Raw genomic sequence first — 26204 nt, forward strand, 5'->3', positions numbered from 1 at the left:
CTGTCTCTTCTATTAAACCACGTGAATATGACTCTGTCTCTTCTATTACACCACGTGAATATGACTCTGTCTCTTCTATTACACCACGTGAAGATGACTCTGTCTCTTCTATTACACCACGTGAATATTACTCTGTCTCTTCTATTAAACCACGTGAATATGACTCTGTCTCTTCTATTACACCACGTGAATATGACTCTGTCTCTTCTATTACACCACGTGAATATGACTCTGTCTCTTCTATTACACCACGTGAATATGACTCTGTCTCTTCTATTACACCACGTGAATATGACTCTGTCTCTTCTATTACACCACGTGAAGATGACTCTGCCTTCCCTATTAAAACAAGTGAAGAAGACTGTCTCTTCTACTAAACCATGTGAAGAAGACTGTCTCTTCTACTAAACCAAGTGAGGAAGACTCTGTCTGTTCTATTAAACCAAGTGAAGAAGACTCTCTCTTCTACTAAACCAAGTGAAGAAGACTGTCTCTTCTACTAAACCAAGTGAAGAAGACTGTCTCTTCTACTAAACCAAGTGAGGAAGGCTCTGTCTGTTCTATTAAACCAAGTGAAGAAGACTGTCTCTTCTACTAAACCAAGTGAAGAAGACTGTCTGTTCTATTAAACCAAGTGAAGAAGACTGTCTCTTCTACTAAACCATGCGAAGAAGACTGTCTCTTCTACTAAACCAAGTGAAGAAGATTGTCTCTTCTACTAAACCATGTGAAGAAGACTGTCTCTTCTACTAAACCATGTGAAGAAGACTCTGTCTGTTCTATTAAACCAAGTGAAGAAGACTGTCTCTTCTACTAAACCAAGTGAAGAAGACCCTGTCTGTTCTACTAAACCAAGTGAAGAAGACTGTCTCTTCTACTAAACCAAGTGAAGAAGACTGTCTGTTCTATTAAACCAAGTGAAGAAGACTGTCTGTTCTATTAAACCAAGTGAAGAAGACTGTCTGTTCTATTAAACCAAGTGAAGAAGACTGTATCTTCTACTAAACCAAGTGAAGAAGACTGTCTCTTCTACTAAACCAAGTGAAGAAGACTGTCTCTTCTACTAAACCAAGTGAAGAAGACTCTGTATCTTCTACTAAACCACGTGAAGAAGACTGTCTCTTCTACTAAACCACGTGAAGAAGACTGTCTCTTCTACTAAACCAAGTGAAGAAGACTGTCTCTTCTACTAAACCAAGTGAAGAAGACTGTCTCTTCTACTAAACCAAGTGAAGAAGACTGTCTCTTCTACTAAACCAAGTGAAGAAGACTGTCTGTTCTATTAAACCAAGTGAAGAAGACTGTCTGTTATATTAAACCAAGTGAAGAAGACTGTCTGTTATATTAAACCAAGTGAAGAAGACTGTATCTTCTACTAAACCAAGTGAAGAAGACTCTCTTCTACTAAACCAAGTGAAGAAGACCCTGTCTGTTCTATTAAACCAAGTGAAGAAGACTGTCTCTTCTACTAAACCAAGTGAAGAAGACCCTGTCTGTTCTACTAAACCAAGTGAAGAAGACTGTCTCTTCTACTAAACCAAGTGAAGAAGACTGTCTCTTCTACTAAACCAAGTGAAGAAGACCCTGTCTGTTCTACTAAACCAAGTGAAGAAGACTGTCTCTTCTACTAAACCAAGTGAAGAAGACTCTGTATCTTCTACTAAACCACGTGAAGAAGACTCTGTCTGTTCTACTAAACCAAGTGAAGAAGACTGTCTCTTCTACTAAACCAAGTGAAGAAGACTCTGTCTGTTCTACTAAACCAAGTGAAGAAGACTGTCTCTTCTACTAAACCAAGTGAAGAAGACCCTGTCTGTTCTACTAAACCAAGTGAAGAAGACTGTCTCTTCTACTAAACCAAGTGAAGAAGACTCTGTCTGTTCTATTAAACCAAGTGAAGAAGACTGTCTCTTCTACTAAACCAAGTGAAGAAGACCCTGTCTGTTCTACTAAACCAAGTGAAGAAGACTGTCTCTTCTACTAAACCAAGTGAAGAAGACCCTGTCTGTTCTACTAAACCAAGTGAAGAAGACTCTCTTCTACTAAACCAAGTGAAGAAGACCCTGTCTGTTCTACTAAACCAAGTGAAGAAGACTCTCTTCTACTAAACCAAGTGAAGAAGACCCTGTCTGTTCTACTAAACCAAGTGAAGAAGACTCTCTTCTACTAAACCAAGTGAAGAAGACCCTGTCTGTTCTACTAAACCAAGTGAAGAAGACTGTCTCTTCTACTAAACCAAGTGAAGAAGACCCTGTCTGTTCTACTAAACCAAGTGAAGAAGACTGTCTCTTCTACTAAACCAAGTGAAGAAGACCCTGTCTGTTCTATTAAACCAAGTGAAGAAGACCCTGTCTGTTCTATTAAACCAAGTGAAGAAGACCCTGTCTGTTCTACTAAACCAAGTGAAGAAGACTCTCTTCTACTAAACCAAGTGAAGAAGACCCTGTCTGTTCTACTAAACCAAGTGAAGAAGACTGTCTCTTCTACTAAACCAAGTGAAGAAGACCCTGTCTGTTCTACTAAACCAAGTGAAGAAGACCCTGTCTGTTCTACTAAACCAAGTGAAGAAGACTCTCTTCTACTAAACCAAGTGAAGAAGACCCTGTCTGTTCTACTAAACCAAGTGAAGAAGACTGTCTCTTCTACTAAACCAAGTGAAGAAGACCCTGTCTGTTCTACTAAACCAAGTGAAGAAGACTGTCTCTTCTACTAAACCAAGTGAAGAAGACCCTGTCTGTTCTACTAAACCAAGTGAAGAAGACCCTGTCTGTTCTATTAAACCAAGTGAAGAAGACTGTCTGTTCTACTAAACCAAGTGAAGAAGACTGTCTGTTCTACTAAACCAAGTGAAGAAGACTGTCTGTTCTATTAAACCAAGTGAAGAAGACTGTCTCTTCTACTAAACCATGCGAAGAAGACTGTCTCTTCTACTAAACCAAGTGAAGAAGATTGTCTCTTCTACTAAACCATGTGAAGAAGACTGTCTCTTCTACTAAACCATGTGAAGAAGACTCTGTCTGTTCTATTAAACCAAGTGAAGAAGACTGTCTCTTCTACTAAACCAAGTGAAGAAGACCCTGTCTGTTCTACTAAACCAAGTGAAGAAGACTGTCTCTTCTACTAAACCAAGTGAAGAAGACTGTCTGTTCTATTAAACCAAGTGAAGAAGACTGTCTGTTCTATTAAACCAAGTGAAGAAGACTGTCTGTTCTATTAAACCAAGTGAAGAAGACTGTATCTTCTACTAAACCAAGTGAAGAAGACTGTCTCTTCTACTAAACCAAGTGAAGAAGACTGTCTCTTCTACTAAACCAAGTGAAGAAGACTCTGTATCTTCTACTAAACCACGTGAAGAAGACTGTCTCTTCTACTAAACCACGTGAAGAAGACTGTCTCTTCTACTAAACCAAGTGAAGAAGACTGTCTCTTCTACTAAACCAAGTGAAGAAGACTGTCTCTTCTACTAAACCAAGTGAAGAAGACTGTCTCTTCTACTAAACCAAGTGAAGAAGACTGTCTGTTCTATTAAACCAAGTGAAGAAGACTGTCTGTTATATTAAACCAAGTGAAGAAGACTGTCTGTTATATTAAACCAAGTGAAGAAGACTGTATCTTCTACTAAACCAAGTGAAGAAGACTCTCTTCTACTAAACCAAGTGAAGAAGACCCTGTCTGTTCTATTAAACCAAGTGAAGAAGACTGTCTCTTCTACTAAACCAAGTGAAGAAGACCCTGTCTGTTCTACTAAACCAAGTGAAGAAGACTGTCTCTTCTACTAAACCAAGTGAAGAAGACTGTCTCTTCTACTAAACCAAGTGAAGAAGACCCTGTCTGTTCTACTAAACCAAGTGAAGAAGACTGTCTCTTCTACTAAACCAAGTGAAGAAGACTCTGTATCTTCTACTAAACCACGTGAAGAAGACTCTGTCTGTTCTACTAAACCAAGTGAAGAAGACTGTCTCTTCTACTAAACCAAGTGAAGAAGACTCTGTCTGTTCTACTAAACCAAGTGAAGAAGACTGTCTCTTCTACTAAACCAAGTGAAGAAGACCCTGTCTGTTCTACTAAACCAAGTGAAGAAGACTGTCTCTTCTACTAAACCAAGTGAAGAAGACTCTGTCTGTTCTATTAAACCAAGTGAAGAAGACTGTCTCTTCTACTAAACCAAGTGAAGAAGACCCTGTCTGTTCTACTAAACCAAGTGAAGAAGACTGTCTCTTCTACTAAACCAAGTGAAGAAGACCCTGTCTGTTCTACTAAACCAAGTGAAGAAGACTCTCTTCTACTAAACCAAGTGAAGAAGACCCTGTCTGTTCTACTAAACCAAGTGAAGAAGACTCTCTTCTACTAAACCAAGTGAAGAAGACCCTGTCTGTTCTACTAAACCAAGTGAAGAAGACTCTCTTCTACTAAACCAAGTGAAGAAGACCCTGTCTGTTCTACTAAACCAAGTGAAGAAGACTGTCTCTTCTACTAAACCAAGTGAAGAAGACCCTGTCTGTTCTACTAAACCAAGTGAAGAAGACTGTCTCTTCTACTAAACCAAGTGAAGAAGACCCTGTCTGTTCTATTAAACCAAGTGAAGAAGACCCTGTCTGTTCTATTAAACCAAGTGAAGAAGACCCTGTCTGTTCTACTAAACCAAGTGAAGAAGACTCTCTTCTACTAAACCAAGTGAAGAAGACCCTGTCTGTTCTACTAAACCAAGTGAAGAAGACTGTCTCTTCTACTAAACCAAGTGAAGAAGACCCTGTCTGTTCTACTAAACCAAGTGAAGAAGACCCTGTCTGTTCTACTAAACCAAGTGAAGAAGACTCTCTTCTACTAAACCAAGTGAAGAAGACCCTGTCTGTTCTACTAAACCAAGTGAAGAAGACTGTCTCTTCTACTAAACCAAGTGAAGAAGACCCTGTCTGTTCTACTAAACCAAGTGAAGAAGACTGTCTCTTCTACTAAACCAAGTGAAGAAGACCCTGTCTGTTCTACTAAACCAAGTGAAGAAGACCCTGTCTGTTCTATTAAACCAAGTGAAGAAGACTGTCTGTTCTACTAAACCAAGTGAAGAAGACTGTCTGTTCTACTAAACCAAGTGAAGAAGACCCTGTCTGTTCTACTAAACCAAGTGAAGAAGACTGTCTCTTCTACTAAACCAAGTGAAGAAGACTGTCTGTTCTACTAAACCAAGTGAAGAAGACTGTCTGTTCTACTATCTATATTGAACAGTGTCAGAAACAATTCATGGTATGAAAATGAAAATACCGAAAACAGAAAACATCAGGACATATTTGGCCAAAACGAAATTAAAGGGAAAGTTCATCCACAATAACAATACCAACTAAATAGCCAATATATGAGTTGACAAGAATTCTAGGTGAATATATCCTCTGTGTACAACGTAGAACACCAAATAATGCATGCAGAGCAGAATTAGGCCGATACCCACCAATTATCAAAATCCAGAAAAGAGCCGTTAAATTCTACAGCCACCTAAAAGGAAGCGCTTCCCAAACCTTCCACAACAAAGCCATCACCTACAGAGAGATGAACCTGGAGAAGAGTCCCCTAATCAAGCTGGTCCTGGGGCTCTGTTCACAAACACAAACACACCCCACAGAGCCCCAGGACTGCAGCACAATTAGACCCAACCAAATCATGAGAAAACAAAAAGATAATTACTTGACACATTGGAAATAATTAAGAAAAAAACTGAGAAAACTAGAATGCTATTTGGCCCTAAACAGAGAGTACACAGTGGCAGAATACCTGACCACTGTGACTGACCTAAACTTAAGGAAATCTTTGACTATGTACAGACTCAGTGAGCATAGCCTTGCTATTGAGAAAGGCCACAGTAGGCAGACCTGACTCTCAAGAGAAGACAGGCTATGTGCACACTGCCCACAAAATGAGGTGGAAACTGAGCTGCACTTCCTAACCTCCTGCCCAATGTATGACCATATTAGAGACACATATTTCCCTCAGATTACACAGATCAACAAAGAATTCGAAAACAAACCCAATTTTGATAAACTCCCATATCTACTGGGTGAAATACCACAGTGTACCATCACAGCAGCAAGATTTGTGACCTGTTGCCACAAGAAAAGGGCAACCGGTGAAGAACAAACACCATTGTAAATACAACCCATATTTATGCTTATTTATTTTCCCTTGTGTACTTTAACCATTTGTACATTGTTACAACACTGTATGTACCCCTTGAATTGAATTGAATAGACAACAGCCAAGGTAAGGTTATTAGTAAATTGAGCGACCCATCTCCTCAGTGAATATGTTCTTACCTGAGGTCCTGCGAAGCCCACCCCTTCAAATCCTGGGTCACCCTACAGGGGGCAGCAGAGACACACACACTGAGTCAGTTACTGATGACCTACAACACCTCACCAACTCTCACAGACACACACACTGAGTCATTTACTGATAAACTACAACACCTCACCAACCCTCACAGACACACACACTGAGTCAGTTACTGATAAACTACAACACCTCACCAACCCTCACAGACACACACACTGAGTCAGTTACTGATGACCTACAACACCTCACCGACCCTCACACACACACACTGAGTCAGTTACTGATGACCTACAACACCTCACCAACCCTCACAGACACACACACATCAACATGTCCTACCTGGCTTCCTTTAGGTCCAACAGGCCCCTGAACACCGGGAAGCCCTGCTTTACCCTGGTACACGGAGAGAGAGAGAGAGAGAGAATATATTATATTTTAGCATGAATATGAATAGTAGGCACACCTAAACAAAAAAAAGGTGATACATCAGGGTCAAATTGAGACAGACAGACTCACGTGTTTCCCTGCTGTTCCCTCTCCTGGGGATCCGGGGTCGCCCCTCTCTCCCTTGGCTCCCTGCACCCCTCCTACACTGACCTGCCCCCCAGAGACAGTCGCACAGCTCTCACACGCATCTCCCTGATGAAGGATACAACAGTAGTCAGAAAGAGAGAGAAATGTCAGTGCCTAAATTCTTGTCATTTAGCAGACACTCTTATCCAGAGCGAGTTACAGTAGTGAGTGCATATGTTTTTCCATACTGGTCCCCAGTGGGAATCAAACCCACAACCCTGCTGTTGCAAGCACCATGCTCTACCAACTGAGCTACACGGGACTAGTTAGTTAGTTAGTTAGTTAATGAGGTAGTTAGTTAGTTACATGGTTAGTGAATTAGTCTGTTACATAGTAAGTTAGTGATGATGGGTTCTAAACTTGAAATCTAAAATATCCTTATTCATGTTACTGAGGGAGAGAGGGGAATGCAGAACATTTACATTATGTTGGAACATGTTATTCTTAGACATCAGGTATCCTTTGGAAAGGAGAAGGGCCACGGTCTGGTACAAGTCAACAGAACAGCCGTGATTTGGGGAGGAGTGAGGAGTTTGGGCCAAGGTCAGGTCAGATGAAGTGAGAGAGAACAGGCATCACTAAAGTCCTGTATAGCAACAGAGATGTATTGGCTGTCCAGATGTGTAAAGAAGAGACTCAGCATAAGAGGAAGGTTTAAATTCCAGTGCTTGTGTAAATATGTTTTAGTCTTATGCAGCTATGTGACCCAGTGGGTGAATAAACTTGATTTGAGCTTTACTAGTTGTCCGTGAGTTTTTATTCTGTTCATTTAGTGCCTGACAGTTCACTGCGATTTATAGTCGAACTGGAGGGTCAGAATCAGTGGAGAAGCAGTCAGCACAAAAACCAAGGTAGGCACAGGTTCTACACCTGTTACCAATCATTCTGACATCTTGGGGAGATGAGAGTCGTAGGCTGAACCAATTATAAGATACGGACCTAGAAAACCTGAGATTATTCAGTAGTCCCATGGTCTTACGACCGGTCGTAGATGAAAGGTAAGTCCTGAACACCTCACCAACCCTCACATACACATACACTGAGTCAGTTACTGATGACCTACAACACCTCACCAACCCTCACATACACATACACTGAGTCAGTTACTGATGACCTACAACACCTCACCAACCCTCACATACACATACACTGAGTCAGTTACTGATGACCTACAACACCTCACCAACCCTCATATACACATACACTGAGTCAGTTACTGATGACCTACAACACCTCACCAACCCGCACATACACATACACTGAGTCAGTTACTGATGACCTACAACACCTCACCAACCCTCACATACACATACACTGAGTCAGTTACTGATGACCTACAACACCTCACCAACCCTCACATACACATACACTGAGTCAGTTACTGATGACCTACAACACCTCCCCAACCCTCACATACACATACACTGAGTCAGTTACTGATGACCTACAACACCTCACCAACCCTCACATACACATACACTGAGTCAGTTACTGATGACCTACAACACCTCACCAACCCGCACAGACACATACACTGAGTCAGTTACTGATGACCTACAACACCTCACCAACCCGCACAGACACACACATGGAGTCATTTACTGATAAACTACAACACCATTCTGCATTCCCCTCTGTCCCTCAGTAACATGAATAACGATATTTGAGATTTTTTTTTTTGACATAGTTCCTGTGGAGGGTAAATCCCAGAAGGGTAAGTCCCAAACGGGTAGTTCCTGTGGAGGGTAAATCCCGAGAGGGTAAGTCCCAAACAGGGTAGTCCCTGTGGAGGGTAAATCCCGAGAGGGTAAGTCCCAAATAGGGTAGTCCCTGTGGAGGGTAAATCCCGAGAGGGTAAATCCCAAACAGGGTAGTCCCTGTGGAGGGTAAATCCCGAGAGGGTAAGTCCCAAACAGGGTAGTCCCTGTGGAGGGTGAATCCCGAGAGGGTAAGTCCCAAACAGGGTAGTCCCTGTGGAGGGTGAATCCCGAGAGGGTAAGTCCCAAACAGGGTAGTCCCTGTGGAGGGTGAATCCCGAGAGGGTAAGTCCCAAACAGGGTAGTCCCTGTGGAGGGTGAATCCCGAGAGGGTAAGTCCCAAACAGGGTAGTCCCTGTGGAGGGTGAATCCCGAGAGGGTAAGTCCCAAACAGGGTAGTCCCTGTGGAGGGTGAATCCCGACAGGGTAAGTCCCAAACAGGGTAGTCCCTGTGGAGGGTGAATCCCGAGAGGGTAAGTCCCAAACAGGGTAGTCCCTGTGGAGGGTGAATCCCGAGAGGGTAAGTCCCAAACAGGGTAGTCCCTGTGGAGGGTGAATCCCGAGAGGGTAAGTCCCAAACAGGGTAGTCCCTGTGGAGGGTAAATCCCGAGAGGGTAAATCCCAAACAGGGTAGTCCCTGTGGAGGGTAAATCCCGAGAGGGTAAGTCCCAAACAGGGTAGTCCCTGTGGAGGGTAAATCCCGAGAGGGTAAATCCCAAACAGGGTAGTCCCTGTGGAGGGTAAATCCCGAGAGGGTAAGTCCCAAACAGGGTAGTCCCTGTGGAGGGTAAATCCCGAGAGGGTAAGTCCCAAACAGGGTAGTCCCTGTGGAGGGTGAATCCCGAGAGGGTAAATCCCAAACAGGGTAGTCCCTGTGGAGGGTAAATCCCGAGAGGGTAAGTCCCAAACAGGGTAGTCCCTGTGGAGGGTAAATCCCGAGAGGGTAAGTCCCAAACAGGGTAGTCCCTGTGGAGGGTAAATCCCGAGAGGGTAAGTCCCAAACAGGGTAGTCCCTGTGGAGGGTAAATCCCGAGAGGGTAAGTCCCAAACAGGGTAGTCCCTGTGGAGGGTAAATCCCGAGAGGGTAAGTCCCAAACAGGGTAGTCCCTGTGGAGGGTAAATCCCAGAAGGGTAAGTCCCAAACAGGGTAGTCCCTGTGGAGGGTGAATCCCGAGAGGGTAAGTCCCAAACAGGGTAGTCCCTGTGGAGGGTAAATCCCGAGAGGGTAAGTCCCAAACAGGGTAGTCCCTGTGGAGGGTAAATCCCGAGAGGGTAAGTCCCAAACAGGGTAGTCCCTGTGGAGGGTAAATCCCGAGAGGGTAAGTCCCAAACAGGGTAGTCCCTGTGGAGGGTAAATCCCGAGAGGGTAAGTCCCAAACAGGGTAGTCCCTGTGGAGGGTAAATCCCGAGAGGGTAAGTCCCAAACAGGGTAGTCCCTGTGGAGGGTGAATCCCGAGAGGGTAAGTCCCAAACAGGGTAGTCCCTGTGGAGGGTGAATCCCGAGAGGGTAAGTCCCAAACAGGGTAGTCCCTGTGGAGGGTGAATCCCGAGAGGGTAAGTCCCAAACAGGGTAGTCCCTGTGGAGGGTGAATCCCGAGAGGGTAAGTCCCAAACAGGGTAGTCCCTGTGGAGGGTAAATCCCGAGAGGGTAAGTCCCAAACAGGGTAGTCCCTGTGGAGGGTAAATCCCAGAAGGGTAAGTCCCAAACAGGGTAGTCCCTGTGGAGGGTGAATCCCGAGAGGGTAAGTCCCAAACAGGGTAGTACCTGTGGATGGTAAATCCCGAGAGGGTAAGTCCCAAACAGGGTAGTCCCTGTGGAGGGTAAATCCCGAGAGGGTAAGTCCCAAACAGGGTAGTCCCTGTGGAGGGTAAATCCCGAGAGGGTAAGTCCCAAACAGGGTGGTCCCTGTGGAGGGTAAATCCCGAGAGGGTAAGTCCCAAACAGGGTAGTCCCTTTGGAGGGTAAATCCCGAGAGGGTAAGTCCCAAACAGGGTAGTCCCTGTGGAGGGTGAATCCCGAGAGGGTAAGTCCCAAACAGGGTAGTCCCTGTGGAGGGTGAATCCCGAGAGGGTAAGTCCCAAACAGGGTAGTCCCTGTGGAGGGTAAATCCCGAGAGGGTAAGTCCCAAACAGGGTAGTCCCTGTGGAGGGTAAATCCCGAGAGGGTAAGTCCCAAACAGGGTAGTCCCTGTGGAGGGTAAATCCCGAGAGGGTAAGTCCCAAACAGGGTAGTCCCTGTGGAGGGTAAATCCCGAGAGGGTAAGTCCCAAACAGGGTAGTCCCTGTGGAGGGTAAATCCCGAGAGGGTAAGTCCCAAACAGGGTAGTCCCTGTGGAGGGTAAATCCCGAGAGGGTAAGTCCCAAACAGGGTAGTCCCTGTGGAGGGTAAATCCCGAGAGGGTAAGTCCCAAACAGGGTAGTCCCTGTGGAGGGTAAAACCCGAGAGGGTAAGTCCCAAACAGGGTAGTCCCTGTGGAGGGTAAATCCCGAGAGGGTAAGTCCCAAACAGGGTAGTCCCTGTGGAGGGTAAATCCCGAGAGGGTAAGTCCCAAACAGGGTGGTCCCTGTGGAGGGTAAATCCCGAGAGGGTAAGTCCCAAACAGGGTGGTCCCTGTGGAGGGTAAATCCCGCGAGGGTAAGTCCCAAACAGGGTAGTCCCTGTGGAGGGTGAATCCCGAGAGGGTAAGTCCCAAACAGGGTAGTCTCTGTGGAGGGTGAATCCCGAGAGGGTAAGTCCCAAACAGGGTGGTCCCTGTGGAGGGTAAATCCCGAGAGGGTAAGTCCCAAACAGGGTGGTCCCTGTGGAGGGTAAATCCCGAGAGGGTAAGTCCGGAAGCAAGAAGATATTCAATCGTTGTGTGAACATGATTTGTTTGTATTAGCAGTAGCAATAAGGAGAGAGGTTGGTTTATGCACTATTGGGTTGGGGAACCATGACATAGTCATGGTAATATGTGTTGTAATATGAGTCACTGACGTGATCTTCCTGTCTTCCGACCCCTCCTGTCTGAGCCTCCAGTATTTATGCTGCAGTAGTTTATGTGTCGGGGGGCTAGGGTCAGTCTGTTATATCTGGAGTATTTCTCCTGTCTTATCCTGTGTCCTGTGTGAATTTAAGTATGCTCTCTCTAATTCTCTCTCTCTTTTCTCTCTTCTCTCGGAGGACCTGAGTCCTAAGACCATGCCTAAGACTACCTGGCCTAATGACTCCTTGCTGTTTTTTTTTGTTAATACAACGCTGACATCAAAATGCTGGTGCATTAAGCTTTTATTTAAATGTTATGTCATTGAGCCAAGTCACAATTGCATCTCTGAATTCTAGTCCACCTGCTGTCCCCGGTCAACCTGCTGCTCCAGTTTCAACTGTTCTACCTGCGGCTATGGAACCCTGACCTGTTCACCGGACGTGCTACCTTGTCCCAGACCTGCTGTTTTCAACTCTCTCTCTCTCTACCGCACCTGCTGTCTCTAACTCTGAATGATCGGCTATGAAAAGCCAACTGACATTTACTCCTGAGGTGCTGACCTGTTGCACCCTCTACAACCACTGTGATTATTATTATTTGATCCTGCTGGTCATCTATGAACGTTTGAAAATCTTGGCCATGTTCTGTTATAATCGCCACCCGGCACAGCCAAAAAAGGACTGGCCACCCCTCAGAGCCTGGTTCCTCTCTAGGTTTCTAATCTCCACCCGGCACAGCCAGAAGAGGACTGGCCACCCCTCATAGTCTGGTTCCTCTCTAGGTTTCCAATCTCCACCCGGCACAGCCAGAAAAGGACTGGCCACCCCTCAGAGCCTGGTTCCTCTCTAGGTTTCTAATCTCCACCTGGCACAGCCAGAAGAGGACTGGCCACCCCACATAGCCTGGTTCCTCTCTAGGTTTCTTCCTAGGTTCCCACCTTTCTAGGGAGTTTTTCCTAGCCACCGTGCTTCTACATCTGCATTACTTGCTGTTTGGGGTTTTAGACTGGGTTTCTGTATAAGCACTTTGTGACATCTGCTGATGTAAAAAGGGCTTTATGAATACATTTGATTGATTGATTGATTGTTGTCAACAACAGTGATATTTGAGGCGTAACATTGGTATCAGACTTTAGGTCAACCATATTCTCAAGTAGTAAATTGGCAAGTGCGTCAGTATAGGTTCTAATACAAGGTATCGGGTGCTGTGACCAATTACAAGGCACAAATACCATAACTATTCTCCGGGGAAGTGGGTATCACTACCTTGGAAAACAGTTGATAGAAGGCGTGTATTAGAGCCGTTGGGGGGGGAATCTAAACACCCTGGACACCGTTGGGAGAGGCATCGGAATAATAACTATGAAATGGTGACCGACAGACATGATTCTCCCTGCATAGTAGGACTAGAGGAAGAAACGTTTTAAAAAGCCATAGAGGAGCTGAAAGAGGTGCAGAAGCATTCTACCAAATTGACTTGAAAATGGGAACATTTTTGCAAACTGGATAAAATTGGTCAGTGTTTCCCTGCTGACTGAAAATTCCAATCTCATAAAGAATTCAGAGATGCAATTGTGACTTGGCTCAATGGCATAAAATTTAAATAAAAGCTTAATGCACCAGCGTTTTGATGTCAGTGTTGTATTAACAAAAAAAACGAACTGATAAAACCAAAATTAGATGTATTCAGCTGCAAAAAGACTGGGTAAGTTGATAGAATGTCTACGTCTGCTTTGATGGCAGGTCTTAAACCTGTTATCAAAATTGCTATTGCGGGGTTGTGGACCAACATTTTCATTGGGATGAAATAGAGCAATAGGCTTTGAGAGTAGAATCTACTTCCGATTATTTTTCAGCCGTACGAGTAGTTAATGCCGCCACAGTGAAAGTCACTAACAGTGGTTTCAATGGCCCAAGTAAGACAAAGAAATAGGGAGGAATGGGCAAATAATCAGAGCCCTGTTTAAGGAGTGGGGCTGTTGGTCATTTAAAAAGGGATTGTAAGCTGGTAATGGAGCCTAGTTCCCCGATAAGTAAGGCCTGGCCATTTGTGTGTTTTTGCCCTATGGTTTACCACACACATCAGCACGCACACACAACTCACAGATTATTAATATTTGTTCTTGGTGTTAATACTGTGTTTGATTTACTGTGTGGGGGTCTTTTTAATTTAGTTTTAAACTGGGCACGCAAAATGATGGAAATGTTTGAGATGTTAAATGGTTTCTGAAGTACAGGGAAAGAAAAGGGAAATACAATACTAAATGGTGTTGAATGACCTTTGACTTTACTTTCTGATGAGGCCTGATCAACCTCACTAGAAATTATAGACACATTTGGTGAGATTTAAGAATAACATCAATGAGGGACACCTGTCTCTAGTCTATTTTATCATTACATTATGGGATACAATTATTTCCTTATGTAGTTATCATGCATTGTAACTATAATTTTATTTGTTATTCTAATTTGTTTATTTTTGTTTTAACAGGCAGTGTTGTTTTTTTTGTTCGTTTTTTTACAGATGAATCACAATGTGAGTCATGTGTTTAAAGGGGAGATTACCAGTTCCCTGGGGCCCTGGCCCTTTGGTAAATATGCTAATGGTTTTGTTCAATCTGCATATAAAAGGAAAAAGACATGTTGATAATGGTTGACTGCTACTCCAAACGGATTGAGGTTTTCCCCACCTTGAGTGATATGTGTATTGCTGTTGTTGTTTTGGTTCTTGTTTTTGTCTTTGTTTCGATACAAATCTCACCAGATTGGGTCTGCTGTATTGTTGGGATTTCTCACTCAGGGTTAACTCCCTGACCTGCTAACTCTGTGGTGAGGTTGCCAGTGTCATAACTTTCCTGTAATGATCTGAAGGATCAGATTACAGAGGGTCCGCTCTACAGCCTGCTCTCTCTCCTAGAGGGGGAGAGTGGGAAGTCGGCTGTTTTATGGCGGTCGTAACACTATGCTCTGCAGTGTTCGAGATTAGAATGTAAACTGTGGAACACAGAGAGACACTTGGACATCAACAGTTTGAATAATTAAACAATATTTATATTTTTGAGAATGTGGGAGTGGTCCGTGGACACTTAAGGGACAGTCATGTTGAGTGTGTTTGATTCGGTGATCTTATGAAGGACAGAAAACACACATTACTGTGCCTCTGGTTGTGTACACTTCTCATTTATAGTCAGTGGCCACGCCCATGAGTACAGACTTTTACATTGATGTCATGGAACGCCCCCTTCTTCCACATAGTATAAAACCACTGTGACAAAATTAACATTTTGTGCCAAAGAGACAGTAAACCGGACGTCTCAAATAGTCAAGAAGACTGGAAACATGGAGCTGATGCTACATGTTGAAATGGTTAAGAACTACAACTCTACCAAAGGACTTGACCAAAGAATGTGAAGATCATTCCCACGTTGAAATGGCAAAGAAATCTACAAACTAAAGAACAATTATTCAGACTGCAGCTGTTTAAATACTTTAGTCTGGTAGACACATTCAATCTAAGAACATTTCCGTATGGTACTCTGAAGTATCCATTCTAACAACCTATGACTTGGATCAAACCAGAGGCTCTCTGTCGACTGACTATCCAGCAGACGGACCGGGAATCACAGAGAGGGACAACAAAGACAGACACTCGTAAATATGTAAATTGCTATTTCTTTTCGAAAGAGCGGTTGTTCTTGTTCAAAGTATTATCAATTTCTATGTACAGTTGAAGTCGGAAATAAAAATAAATTGCAAGCCTCCCCCTTTCTCCTCTAAACATAACGATGGTCATTTTGGCCAAACAGTTCTATTTTTGTTTCATCAGACCAGAGGACATTTCTCCAAAAAGTATGATCTTTGTCCCCATGTGCAGTTGCAAACCGTAGTCTGGCTTTTTTATGGCGGTTTTGGAGCAGTGGCTTCTTCCTTGCTGAGCGGCTTTTCAGGTTATGTCGATATAGGACACATTTCACTGTGGATATAGATACTTTTGTACCTGTTTCCTCCAGCATCTTCACAAGGTCCTTTGCTGTTGTTATGAGATTGATTTGCACTTGTCGCACCAAAGTACGTTCATCTCTAGGAGACAGAATGTGTCGTCTTCATGAGCGGTATGATGGCGGCGTGGTCCCATGGTGTTTATAGTTGCGGTGTTTGAAAATTGCTCCCAAGGATGAACCAGACTTGTGGAGGTCTATAATTTTTTTCTGAGGTCTGGGATGATTTATTTTGATTGTCCCATGATGTCAAGCAAAGTAGCACTGAGTTTTTTTATTTCACCTTTATTTAACCAGGTAGGCTAGTTGAGAACAAGTTCTCATTTCCAACTGCGACCTGGCCAAGATAAAGCAAAGCAGTGCGACACAAACAACAACACAGAGTTACACATGGAATAAAGAAGTGTACAGTCAATAACAGAATTGAAAAAAGAAAGTCTATATACAGTGTGTGCAAATGGTGTGAGGAGGTAAGGCAATAAATAGGCCATAGTAGCGAAGTAATTACAATTTAGCTAATTAACACTTACGTGATAGATGTGCAGATGATGATGTGCAAGTAGAAATACTGGTGTGCAAAGAGCAGAAAAGTAAATAAAAACAATATGGGGATGAGGTAGATTGGATTGGCTATTTACATATGGGCTATGTACAGCTGCAGCGATCGGTTATCTGCTCAGATAGCTGACGTTTAAAGTTAGTGAGGGAAATATAAGTCTCCAGCTTCAGCGATTTTTGCAATTCGTTCCAGTCATTGGCAGCAGAGAACCGAAAGGAAAGGCGGCCAAAGGAGGTGTTGGCTTTGGGGATGACCAGTGAGAAATACCTGCTGGAGCGCCTGCTATGGGTGGGTGTTGTTATCGTGACCAGTGAGCTGAGATAAGGAGGTGCTTTACCTAGCATAGACTTATAGAAGACCCGACTAGAGCATACAGGTCGCAGTGGTGGGTGGTATATGGGGCTTTGGTGACAAAACGGATGTCACTGTGATAGACAGCATCCAGGTTGCTGAGTAGAGTGTTGGAGGCTATTTTGTAAATGACATTGCCGAAGTCGAGAATTGGTAGGATAGTCAGTTTTACGAGGGTATGTTTGGCAGCGTGAGTGAAGGAGGCTTTGTTGCGAAATAGGAACTCAAATGATGTCAATTAGCCTATCAGAAGCTTCGAAAGCCATGACATCATTTTCTGGAATTTTCCATGCTGTTAAAATGCAGTCAACTGACCCACTGGAAGTGTGACACAGTGAATTGTAAGTTAAATAATCTGCCTATAAACTATTGTTGGAAAAATTACTTGTGTCATGCACAAAGTAGATGTCCTAACCGATTTGCCAAAACTATAGTTTGTTAACAAGAAATTTGTGGAGTGGTTGGAAAATGAGTTTTAATGACTCCAACCTAAGTGTATGTAAACTTCTGACTTCAACTGTATGTAGTGAATCCACCCTTGAGTTTCCCACTCTTGAACGGCCCCACCCCTTTCCTTTGTCTACCAAGCTGTCATATCAGCTTAGCCCACTAGGGACTTTCCTATCATGATTGTAACCAATGCATGACCTATTGTGTGTGTGTTTATGTAATTCTGTGATTTGATTAGTTAGTTATTAAATAAATATTTAAACCAATTTGTTTAAAGCTTACTCATGATCTAGGCTAGGGTTCGTGCAGATATCTAAGGGTTTGCGACATTCAGAGACTGATGAGGTAATAAAATGCATTAATAAGCGACTGTTTTGATAAAATATGAAAATATCTGAAGAGTTATATTCGGGAAATTGACACTCTATAAACAAAATGTTCCCGTGGTGCAACGACTTCCTAGTTAATGCTTCATGATTAGTTTAATCGCGTAATTAAATTACACAGAGAATTAATTTGATAATATACAGTCTTCACATTTAATGACAGTCAACGACACGACACCAGTATGATAAGGGAGTATAAGACCGCTTGGAAAATGGTTTCAACACTGTGTTGTTATGATTTTGGTATTAAGGAAATTAGGAATGTAATAGTTTGTCATACGGTGAATAGTTGGTCAGGATTTCCAGAATCAGACATTTCTTAACTGTTGTTTTGCTCTGTCCTCTCTCGAGTTATGGCAAAGGTGATCACAGATGGTGTCTTGATGAAAGGAAGGGATGAATTGTCCAGGAACAGAGTGAATCTCAATCCCCCCCCCTTAACTGGCTGAAGAAATAGTGACAAAGTCATTCACTACGACCTTGTCTTTCACCACTCCTACCTGTGATCTGATTCCGAGCCAGCAACCTGTGTACGAGCAGCAGGAGTGTGGCATGAGTCCTGAGACCGTACATGTGGAGTGAGCATGGAGAGAAATCACGTCCAAACTTCTCTCATAATGCTGGTGTACTGGTGGGAAAATGGACCAGACAGAATGGACTGTACAGAATAGTGGTGGCGGCTCAGGTGAGAGATTTGTGTGCTTGGGGAAGTCTGATTAATATCACGGATATTGAAATCGGGACACTATCATGGGCCATCAACTGTGAAAGGCATGAGTTACATACTATGTGTCGTCGGGAAGATGAACTGTAACGCTATCTGAAGAAAAACATGAAGACATGCCAGAAGGATGAGTGCCGGGAGGGAAGGGGGGTGGTCAACCGTGCTCGTAAATGTTTATTTGGGGTATCAGGTTGATTGTGGAGGTCTGCACACTGCGAAATGTGTAGTAATTTAGACTAAGAATGCATCGAGATACGGATCTGTCATTACCATGTCACATGCGACATTAAGACAGGGATAAACAGGGGCCGTAATGAGAAAGGTTGATATTGATAATATAAGTAGTACACACTGTTTATATATTTTCCTTGTTTGTAAATGTACATTCTAACAGTGTCTGTGTGTGTTAAGTTGAGGGTCTTGAATACGAGTGATAGAACCAACGTGAACCACTAAGGACTGTCATTCTAAATTTGGGTTGGATAGTTTATAAAATGTTTTAATTATGATTCAGAAAAGACAGAAAGAGAGAGAGCGCACTGCCCCTAAACTGTGAGGAGAGCACAAATTGAGGGGAGGGTGCACTGCTCAAATTGATTGAGTCTAGGGAGATAAACCTTATCTTTTAGTGTCTTCCGAGAGGGAGGTTATTAGAGAACCCAATAGATGATAGCTTGGGCCAACAATGAAGGGGTTTTATTTTACCAGGTCATCAGAGTCCTAATGCAGTATTTTCACACCTGGATGAAAAGCGTGCCCAAAGTAAACTGCCTGTTACTCAGGCCCAGAAGCTAGGATATGCATATAATTGGTAGATTTGGATAGAAAACACTCTAACGTTTCCAGAAATGTTAAAATAATGTCTGTGAGTATAACATAACTGATATGGCCTGCGAAAACCAGAGGAAAATCCATCCAGGAAGTGCCATTATTGAAAGCCTATCCACCATATAAAGGGATATGACCCAGATTGCATTCTCTATGGCTTCCACTAGACGTGAACAGTCTTTAAACAATGTTTCAGGCTTTTATTCTGAAAAATGAGGGAGAATGACAACTTTGAATGAGTGAACAGTGGGAAATCCCAGACCTGCGACTGAGAGTGCGCCTTTCGTTGTTTTTCCTTTATATTGACGACGCTATTGTCCAGTTGAAATATTATTGATTATTTAGACAAAAAACAACCTGAAGATTGATTAGCCACAGACCACAGACAAATTCCTTTGTCCTGTTACTATGGAGAACCGGCCTCAGAACATTAAACATGAAATAAAGGGACTTTGGAACAATGGTTTGCATCAGCCACAATGGTGGTCATGACGATAGATGGAATATGAAAATGTATGTAATTTTTGTTTTGTTATTAAAAGGTTAATAGATGACGTTATTACGAAAACATTGCAACATGAAGAGTTTTCCTAGTATATGTTTGATGTTTATACATTGTACGTTGTGTGGAACATGTCCAAATCAAAGGGAATGTTTTGGTAAAGATGAAATGGTAAGTTAGTTGTCTAAAATTGGATTTAAATCAAATCTAGACCTTGCCTCATTAACTTGGTACGCCCAGAGAATTGCCCTAAAGGCGGTTACTCCCACTTCTGACCCAAGGGTATAAAACCTGTGAGTATAGAATTTACAGAGAAGACTATGTGACCCAAGCTGCAGCCAAGGTCTAAAAAGTAAACAAACCCAGAACGCAACACAAGTTTGAAGACAAAGAAATCCTTTTCTACCCAAGCTACAGATGAGTAGCTGTGTCTAAGCGGGTGAATTCAAGCCGGACCCCCTTAGCATCCAATCCCAGAGAATTGTGGTATCTAAAAGGTTTAATTCCTATGCTGTGAGCTCTGAGCTACAGAGCTGTCTGTCCTCAGAATACCCCTTCCATAGCAAGGGTAAGGGAACAGACTCCTAAGCCAAAAGGACACTGACATCGGGAGGATGATCAGAGAGGTGCGCAGGAAAAGTGCGTCATCGAGCAGCTGAACGGTCCCCTGATCGGTCGGAGGTCTACCCCACATAATTACATCATTATATTCTGACCAATAAGAGCGGCAGTTTGGGGCAAGGCTAGGGTTAGAATAGCATAGCTGACAAATTCACCCAAATGTATATTTCTCTCGTGTACTTTCTTTTTCCTCTCTCTCATTGCAATCCCCATTTTGGGTAACACGCGTCATAGTGTTTTGGCCCGTTATACTAAGTTCTAAACAATAGCCTATAATGTGTTCTGTCTATGTGTATCTTTTATAATCATTTTAGCTTTTTAGTAAATAAATATTCAACTAAGATTGGTGTGGTACGAACTCATTGGTGAGACCCGGGTCCGTGCAGATTCACGGGCTATACGACATTCAGAACGAGATTGTAAGAGGTAACTGGTTAATTAGCGGTTGTTGTAAAATCGATATTCTGATATTCTTTGAGTTAATCTGGGAAATAGAAACTCAATAAAAACAAATTTTCCCATGGTGCCCCAGGTTAATGAGTTAATAATTACTTGATTGAGTTAATCACGCAATTAACTTTTAATCCTTCGATGAACAAGCAGACAGAGGGCCAACCAGACAGAGGGCCAGCCAGTCCAGCTAGACAGCCAGATAGTCAGACTGACTGACTCATTGATAGGTTGGTTGGGTGTTCCATACCTTCTCTCCTTTCAGTCCAGTTACTCCATCCCGACCAGGCTCTCCAGGCAGGCCCGGGGTTCCATGGGTTCCGGCCAATCCTTGGTCTCCTTGCTCACCCTGGTCTCCCTAGCAACAGAGACACATGATGTTGTCATTAAAAACAATGCATTGTAAATCAAAAACATGGATGTGGTCTGTGATTCGTACTTAAACATTCATAAATGAAGATTGATTTAACAACAGTCCAGGACAATAATTCAAGGTTACTGATTACAATGCACAAAGCTTCATCAAATTATTATTAGTCTGAATTAAACAAGTACCTAAACCCAGTAATATGTTAATTCTGGGTTTGTGATACCAGAGTGTTTGAAAGTAGTTTTGTTTATGACTACCAAGAAACACTATGTGTGACCCTGATTTAACCCACTGCAGTAAAAGGTTTTTGCTATTCAGAGACTTTTATAAAGAGCAACCTGACATAAAGAACTGACCTTCTCTCCCCTTAGACCATCAAGACCTGGCACACCCTGTGTAAAGAGACAGGAGAAGACAGATTAAGAGTGAGAGTGATACACACCTATAATAGTACACCCACACCCACACACCTGTTCAAGCCTCTACCTATTCAGATAGAAAGCCCTGAAAAAGTGCTAACCACTGAGGCACACACTATGTAATTAAGCAGTGTGAAACAGTAGTTTACCATATAAATGAGATGTATAGATCACTTTGGCGTATTCTGTGTTAAGTGGGGGATTACCTGTACACAGTTGATGTCGGAAGTTTACAAACACTTCAGTTGGAGACATTAAAACTCATTATTCAACCACTCCACAAATTTCTTGTTAACAAACTATAGTTTTGGCAAGTCAGTTAGGACATCTACTTTGTGCATGACACAATCATTTTTTCCAACAGTAGTTTACGGACAGATTATTTAATTTATAATTCACTGTATCACAATTCCAGTGGATTAGAAGTTTACATACATTAAGTTGACTGCCTTTAAAATGCTTGGAAAACTCCAGAAAATGATGTCATAGCTTTAGAAGCTTCTGATAGGCTAATTGACAACATTTGAGTCAATTGGAGGTGTACCTGTGGATGTATTTCAAGGCCTACCACAAAACTCAGTGCCTCTTTGCTTGACATCATGGGAAAAACAAAAGAAATCAGCCAAGGCCACAGAAAAAAAACTATAGACCTCCACAAGTCTGGTTTATCCTTGGGAGCAATTTCCAAACGCCTGAAGGTACCACGTTCAACTGTACAAACAATAGTACGCAAGTATAAACACCATGGGACCACACAGCCGTCATACCGCTCAGAAAGGAGACACATTCTGTCTCCTAGAGATGAACGTAGTTTGGTGTGAAAAGTCCAAATCAATCCCAGAACAACAGCAAAGGATCTTGTGAAGATGCTGGAGGAAACAGGTACAAAAGTATCTATATCCACAGTAAAACGAGTCCTATATCGACATAACCTGAAAGGCCGCTCAGCAAGGAAGAAGCCACCGCTCCAAAACCGCCATAAAAAAGCCAGACTACGGTTTGCAACTGCACATGGGGACAAAGATCGTACTTTTTGGAGAAATGTCCTATGGTCTGATGAAAAAAAATAGAACTGTTTGGCCATAATGACCATCGTTATATTTGGAGGAGAAAGGGGGAGGCTTGCAAACTGAAGAACATCATCCCATCGGTGAAGCACGGGGGTGGCAGCATCCTGTTGTGGGGGTGTTTGCAGCAGGAGGGATGTGGATATATTGAAGCAACATCTCAAGACATCAGTCAGAAAGTTAAAGCTTGGTCGCAAATCAAATCAAATTTTATTTGTCACACACACATGGTTAGCAGATGTTAATGCGAGTGTAGCGAAATGCTTGTGCTTCTAGTTCCGACAATGCAGTAATAACCAATGAGCTTGTGGAAGGCTACCCAAAATGTTTGACCCAAGTTAAACAATTTAAAGGCAATGCTACCAAATACTAATTGAGTGTATGTAAACTTCTGACCCACTGGGAATGTGATGAAAGAAATAAAATATGAAATAAATCATTCTCTCTACTATTATTCTGACATTTCACATTCTTCAAATAACGTGGTGATCCTCACTGACCTAAGAAAGGGATTTTTTACTAGAATTAAATGTCAGGAATTGTGAAAAACTGAGTTTAAATGTATTTGGCTAAGGTGTATGTAAACTTCCGACTTCAACTGTATTTGTGTGTGTGTGCATTTATTTGAGGATGCCTGGGTGGTTGTGTGTTTGTGCATGTATTGGAGGATTCCTGGGTGGTTGTGTGTTTGTGCATGTATTGGAGGATTCCTGGATGGTTGTGTGTTTGTGCATTTATTTGAGGATGCCTGGGTGGTTGTGTGTTTGTGCATGTATTTGGGGATTCCTGGGTGTTTGTGTGTTTGTGCATGTATTTGAGGACTACTGTATGTCATAAACTGGCTGTTCCAATACTGAAGATGCAGGTACAGTGGTTTCTCCTTTAAAAGTTTTGAGCTTACACTGCGAGACTTAGCGGTACCCAGCGTCACAGCTTCATTGCTCCAGACCACCACAAGGGGGAGTTAGAGCACTCATTATGCATTTGGGTCCCAAGGTTTTTATTTGACCAATCATATCGAGTGGTTCCAATGACGAATTTGATGTCCCTGGTGACTTCAGCAAAGATGGCTGACAAAACATTATGGGGAAGCAAATGTATGTAGTTATAATGTCATAACGAGTCAAGCTAAAAATTTACAATTGAGAGGAATATATTAGTTAATGTAGAGACAAAAGATTGTGCATATTTTTTTGTCATAAAGATAATTTACTAAAATCGCTATTTAGCAAGTTTTTTTCAGCCAAATCCAATACCAGGTGTATCAAACTCATTCATTATAGCAAGCAGGGAGCAGGTTTCGAATCCTCAACATTCTAGCCCCGAAGTCCAGCACGTTATCGACTGTGCCCAAATGTATTCATTGGGGTTAGGGCCGGTTGTGGCTAGTCTTTAACGTGGAAAGGGGGAAAAGTATTATTATTATTATTTCACAAGCTAGCAGGATGGGCTATTATCTGAACAATACACTATTCAACCTCTACTAGCGTAGCAGGATGGGCTATTATCTGAACAATACACTATTCAACCTCTACTAGCGTAGCAGGATGGGCTATTATCTGAACAATACACTATTCAACCTCTACTAGCGTAGCAGGATGGCTATTATCTGAACAATACACTATTCAACCTCTACTAGCGTAGCAGGATGGGCTATTATCTGAACAATACACTATTCAACCTCTACTAGCGTAGCAGGATGGGCTATTATCTGAACAATACACTATTCAACCTCTACTAGCGTAGCAGGATGGGCTATTATCTGAACAATACACTATTCAACCTCTACTAGCGTAGCAGGATGGGCTATTATCTGAACAATACACTATTCAACCTCTACTAGCGTAGCAGGATGGGCTATTATCTGAACAATACACTATTCAACCTCTACTAGCGTAGCAGGATGGCTATTATCTGAACAATACACTATTCAACCTCTACTAGCGTAGCAGGATGGGCTATTATCTGAACAATACACTATTCAACCTCTACTAGCGTAGCAGGATGGGCTATTATCTGAACAATACACTATTCAACCTCTACTAGCGTAGCAGGATGGCTATTATCTGAACAATACACTATTCAACCTCTACTAGCGTAGCAGGATGGGCTATTATCTGAACAATACACTATTCAACCTCTACTAGCGTAGCAGGATGGCTATTATCTGAACAATACACTATTCAACCTCTACTAGCGTAGCAGGATGGGCTATTATCTGAACAATACACTATTCAACCTCTACTAGCGTAGCAGGATGGGCTATTAGCTGAACAATACACTATTCAACCTCTACTAGCGTAGCAGGATGGCTATTATCTGAACAATACACTATTCAACCTCTACTAGCGTAGCAGGATGGCTATTATCTGAACAATACACTATTCAACCTCTACTAGCGTAGCAGGATGGGCTATTATCTGAACAATACACTATTCAACCTCTACTAGCGTAGCAGGATGGGCTATTAGCTGAACAATACACTATTCAACCTCTACTAGCGTAGCAGGATGGGCTATTATCTGAACAATACACTATTCAACCTCTACTAGCGTAGCAGGATGGCTATTATCTGAACAATACACTATTCAACCTCTACTAGCGTAGCAGGATGGCTATTATCTGAACAATACACTATTCAACCTCTACTAGCGTAGCAGGATGGCTGTTATCTGAACAATACACTATTCAACCTCTACTAGCGTAGCAGGATGGGCTATTATCTGAACAATACACTATTCAACCTCTACTAGCGTAGCAGGATGGCTATTATCTGAACAATACACTATTCAACCTCTACTAGCGTAGCAGGATGGGCTATTATCTGAACAATACACTATTCAACCTCTACTAGCATAGCAGGATGGCTATTATCTGAACAATACACTATTCAACCTCTACTAGCGTAGCAGGATGGGCTATTATCTGAACAATACACTATTCAACCTCTACTAGCGTAGCAGGATGGGCTATTATCTGAACAATACACTATTCAACCTCTACTAGCGTAGCAGGATGGCTATTATCTGAACAATACACTATTCAACCTCTACTAGCGTAGCAGGATGGCTATTATCTGAACAATACACTATTCAACCTCTACTAGCGTAGCAGGATGGCTATTATCTGAACAATACACTATTCAACCTCTACTAGCGTAGCAGGATGGGCTATTATCTGAACAATACACTATTCAACCTCTACTAGCGTAGCAGGATGGGCTATTAGCTGAACAATACACTATTCAACCTCTACTAGCGTAGCAGGATGGCTATTATCTGAACAATACACTATTCAACCTCTACTAGCGTAGCAGGATGGGCTATTATCTGAACAATACACTATTCAACCTCTACTAGCGTAGCAGGATGGCTATTATCTGAACAATACACTATTCAACCTCTACTAGCGTAGCAGGATGGGCTATTATCTGAACAATACACTATTCAACCTCTACTAGCGTAGCAGGATGGCTATTATCTGAACAATACACTATTCAACCTCTACTAGCGTAGCAGGATGGGCTATTATCTGAACAATACACTATTCAACCTCTACTAGCGTAGCAGGATGGGCTATTAGCTGAACAATACACTATTCAACCTCTACTAGCGTAGCAGGATGGGCTATTAGCTGAACAATACACTATTCAACCTCTACTAGCGTAGCAGGATGGCTATTATCTGAACAATACACTATTCAACCTCTACTAGCGTAGCAGGATGGGCTATTATCTGAACAATACACTATTCAACCTCTACTAGCGTAGCAGGATGGCTATTATCTGAACAATACACTATTCAACCTCTACTAGCGTAGCAGGATGGGCTATTATCTGAACAATACACTATTCAACCTCTACT

The 26204-nt window shown here is 42.5% G+C and overlaps 1 protein-coding gene across 3 annotated transcripts in view; it reads right to left on the bottom strand.

Moving 5' to 3' along the window:
• The window catches only part of LOC109904379 (collagen alpha-1(XVI) chain), a 148853-nt gene that overhangs the window by 48814 nt on the left and 73835 nt on the right, over nt 1–26204 (bottom strand). For all 3 annotated transcript variants that reach the window (XM_031788978.1, XM_031788979.1, XM_031788977.1), the window contains exons 29-33: nt 21212–21247; nt 20736–20843; nt 6838–6960; nt 6661–6714; nt 6303–6344 (exon numbers count right to left, since the gene is read on the bottom strand). In XM_031788978.1, the coding sequence (XP_031644838.1) occupies nt 6303–6344; nt 6661–6714; nt 6838–6960; nt 20736–20843; nt 21212–21247 (363 nt within the window). The remainder of the gene's footprint in view (nt 1–6302; nt 6345–6660; nt 6715–6837; nt 6961–20735; nt 20844–21211; nt 21248–26204) is intronic.

The sequence above is a fragment of the Oncorhynchus kisutch genome, linkage group LG14, assembly GCF_002021735.2.
Source record: "Oncorhynchus kisutch isolate 150728-3 linkage group LG14, Okis_V2, whole genome shotgun sequence".
Classification (NCBI taxonomy): domain Eukaryota; kingdom Metazoa; phylum Chordata; class Actinopteri; order Salmoniformes; family Salmonidae; genus Oncorhynchus; species Oncorhynchus kisutch.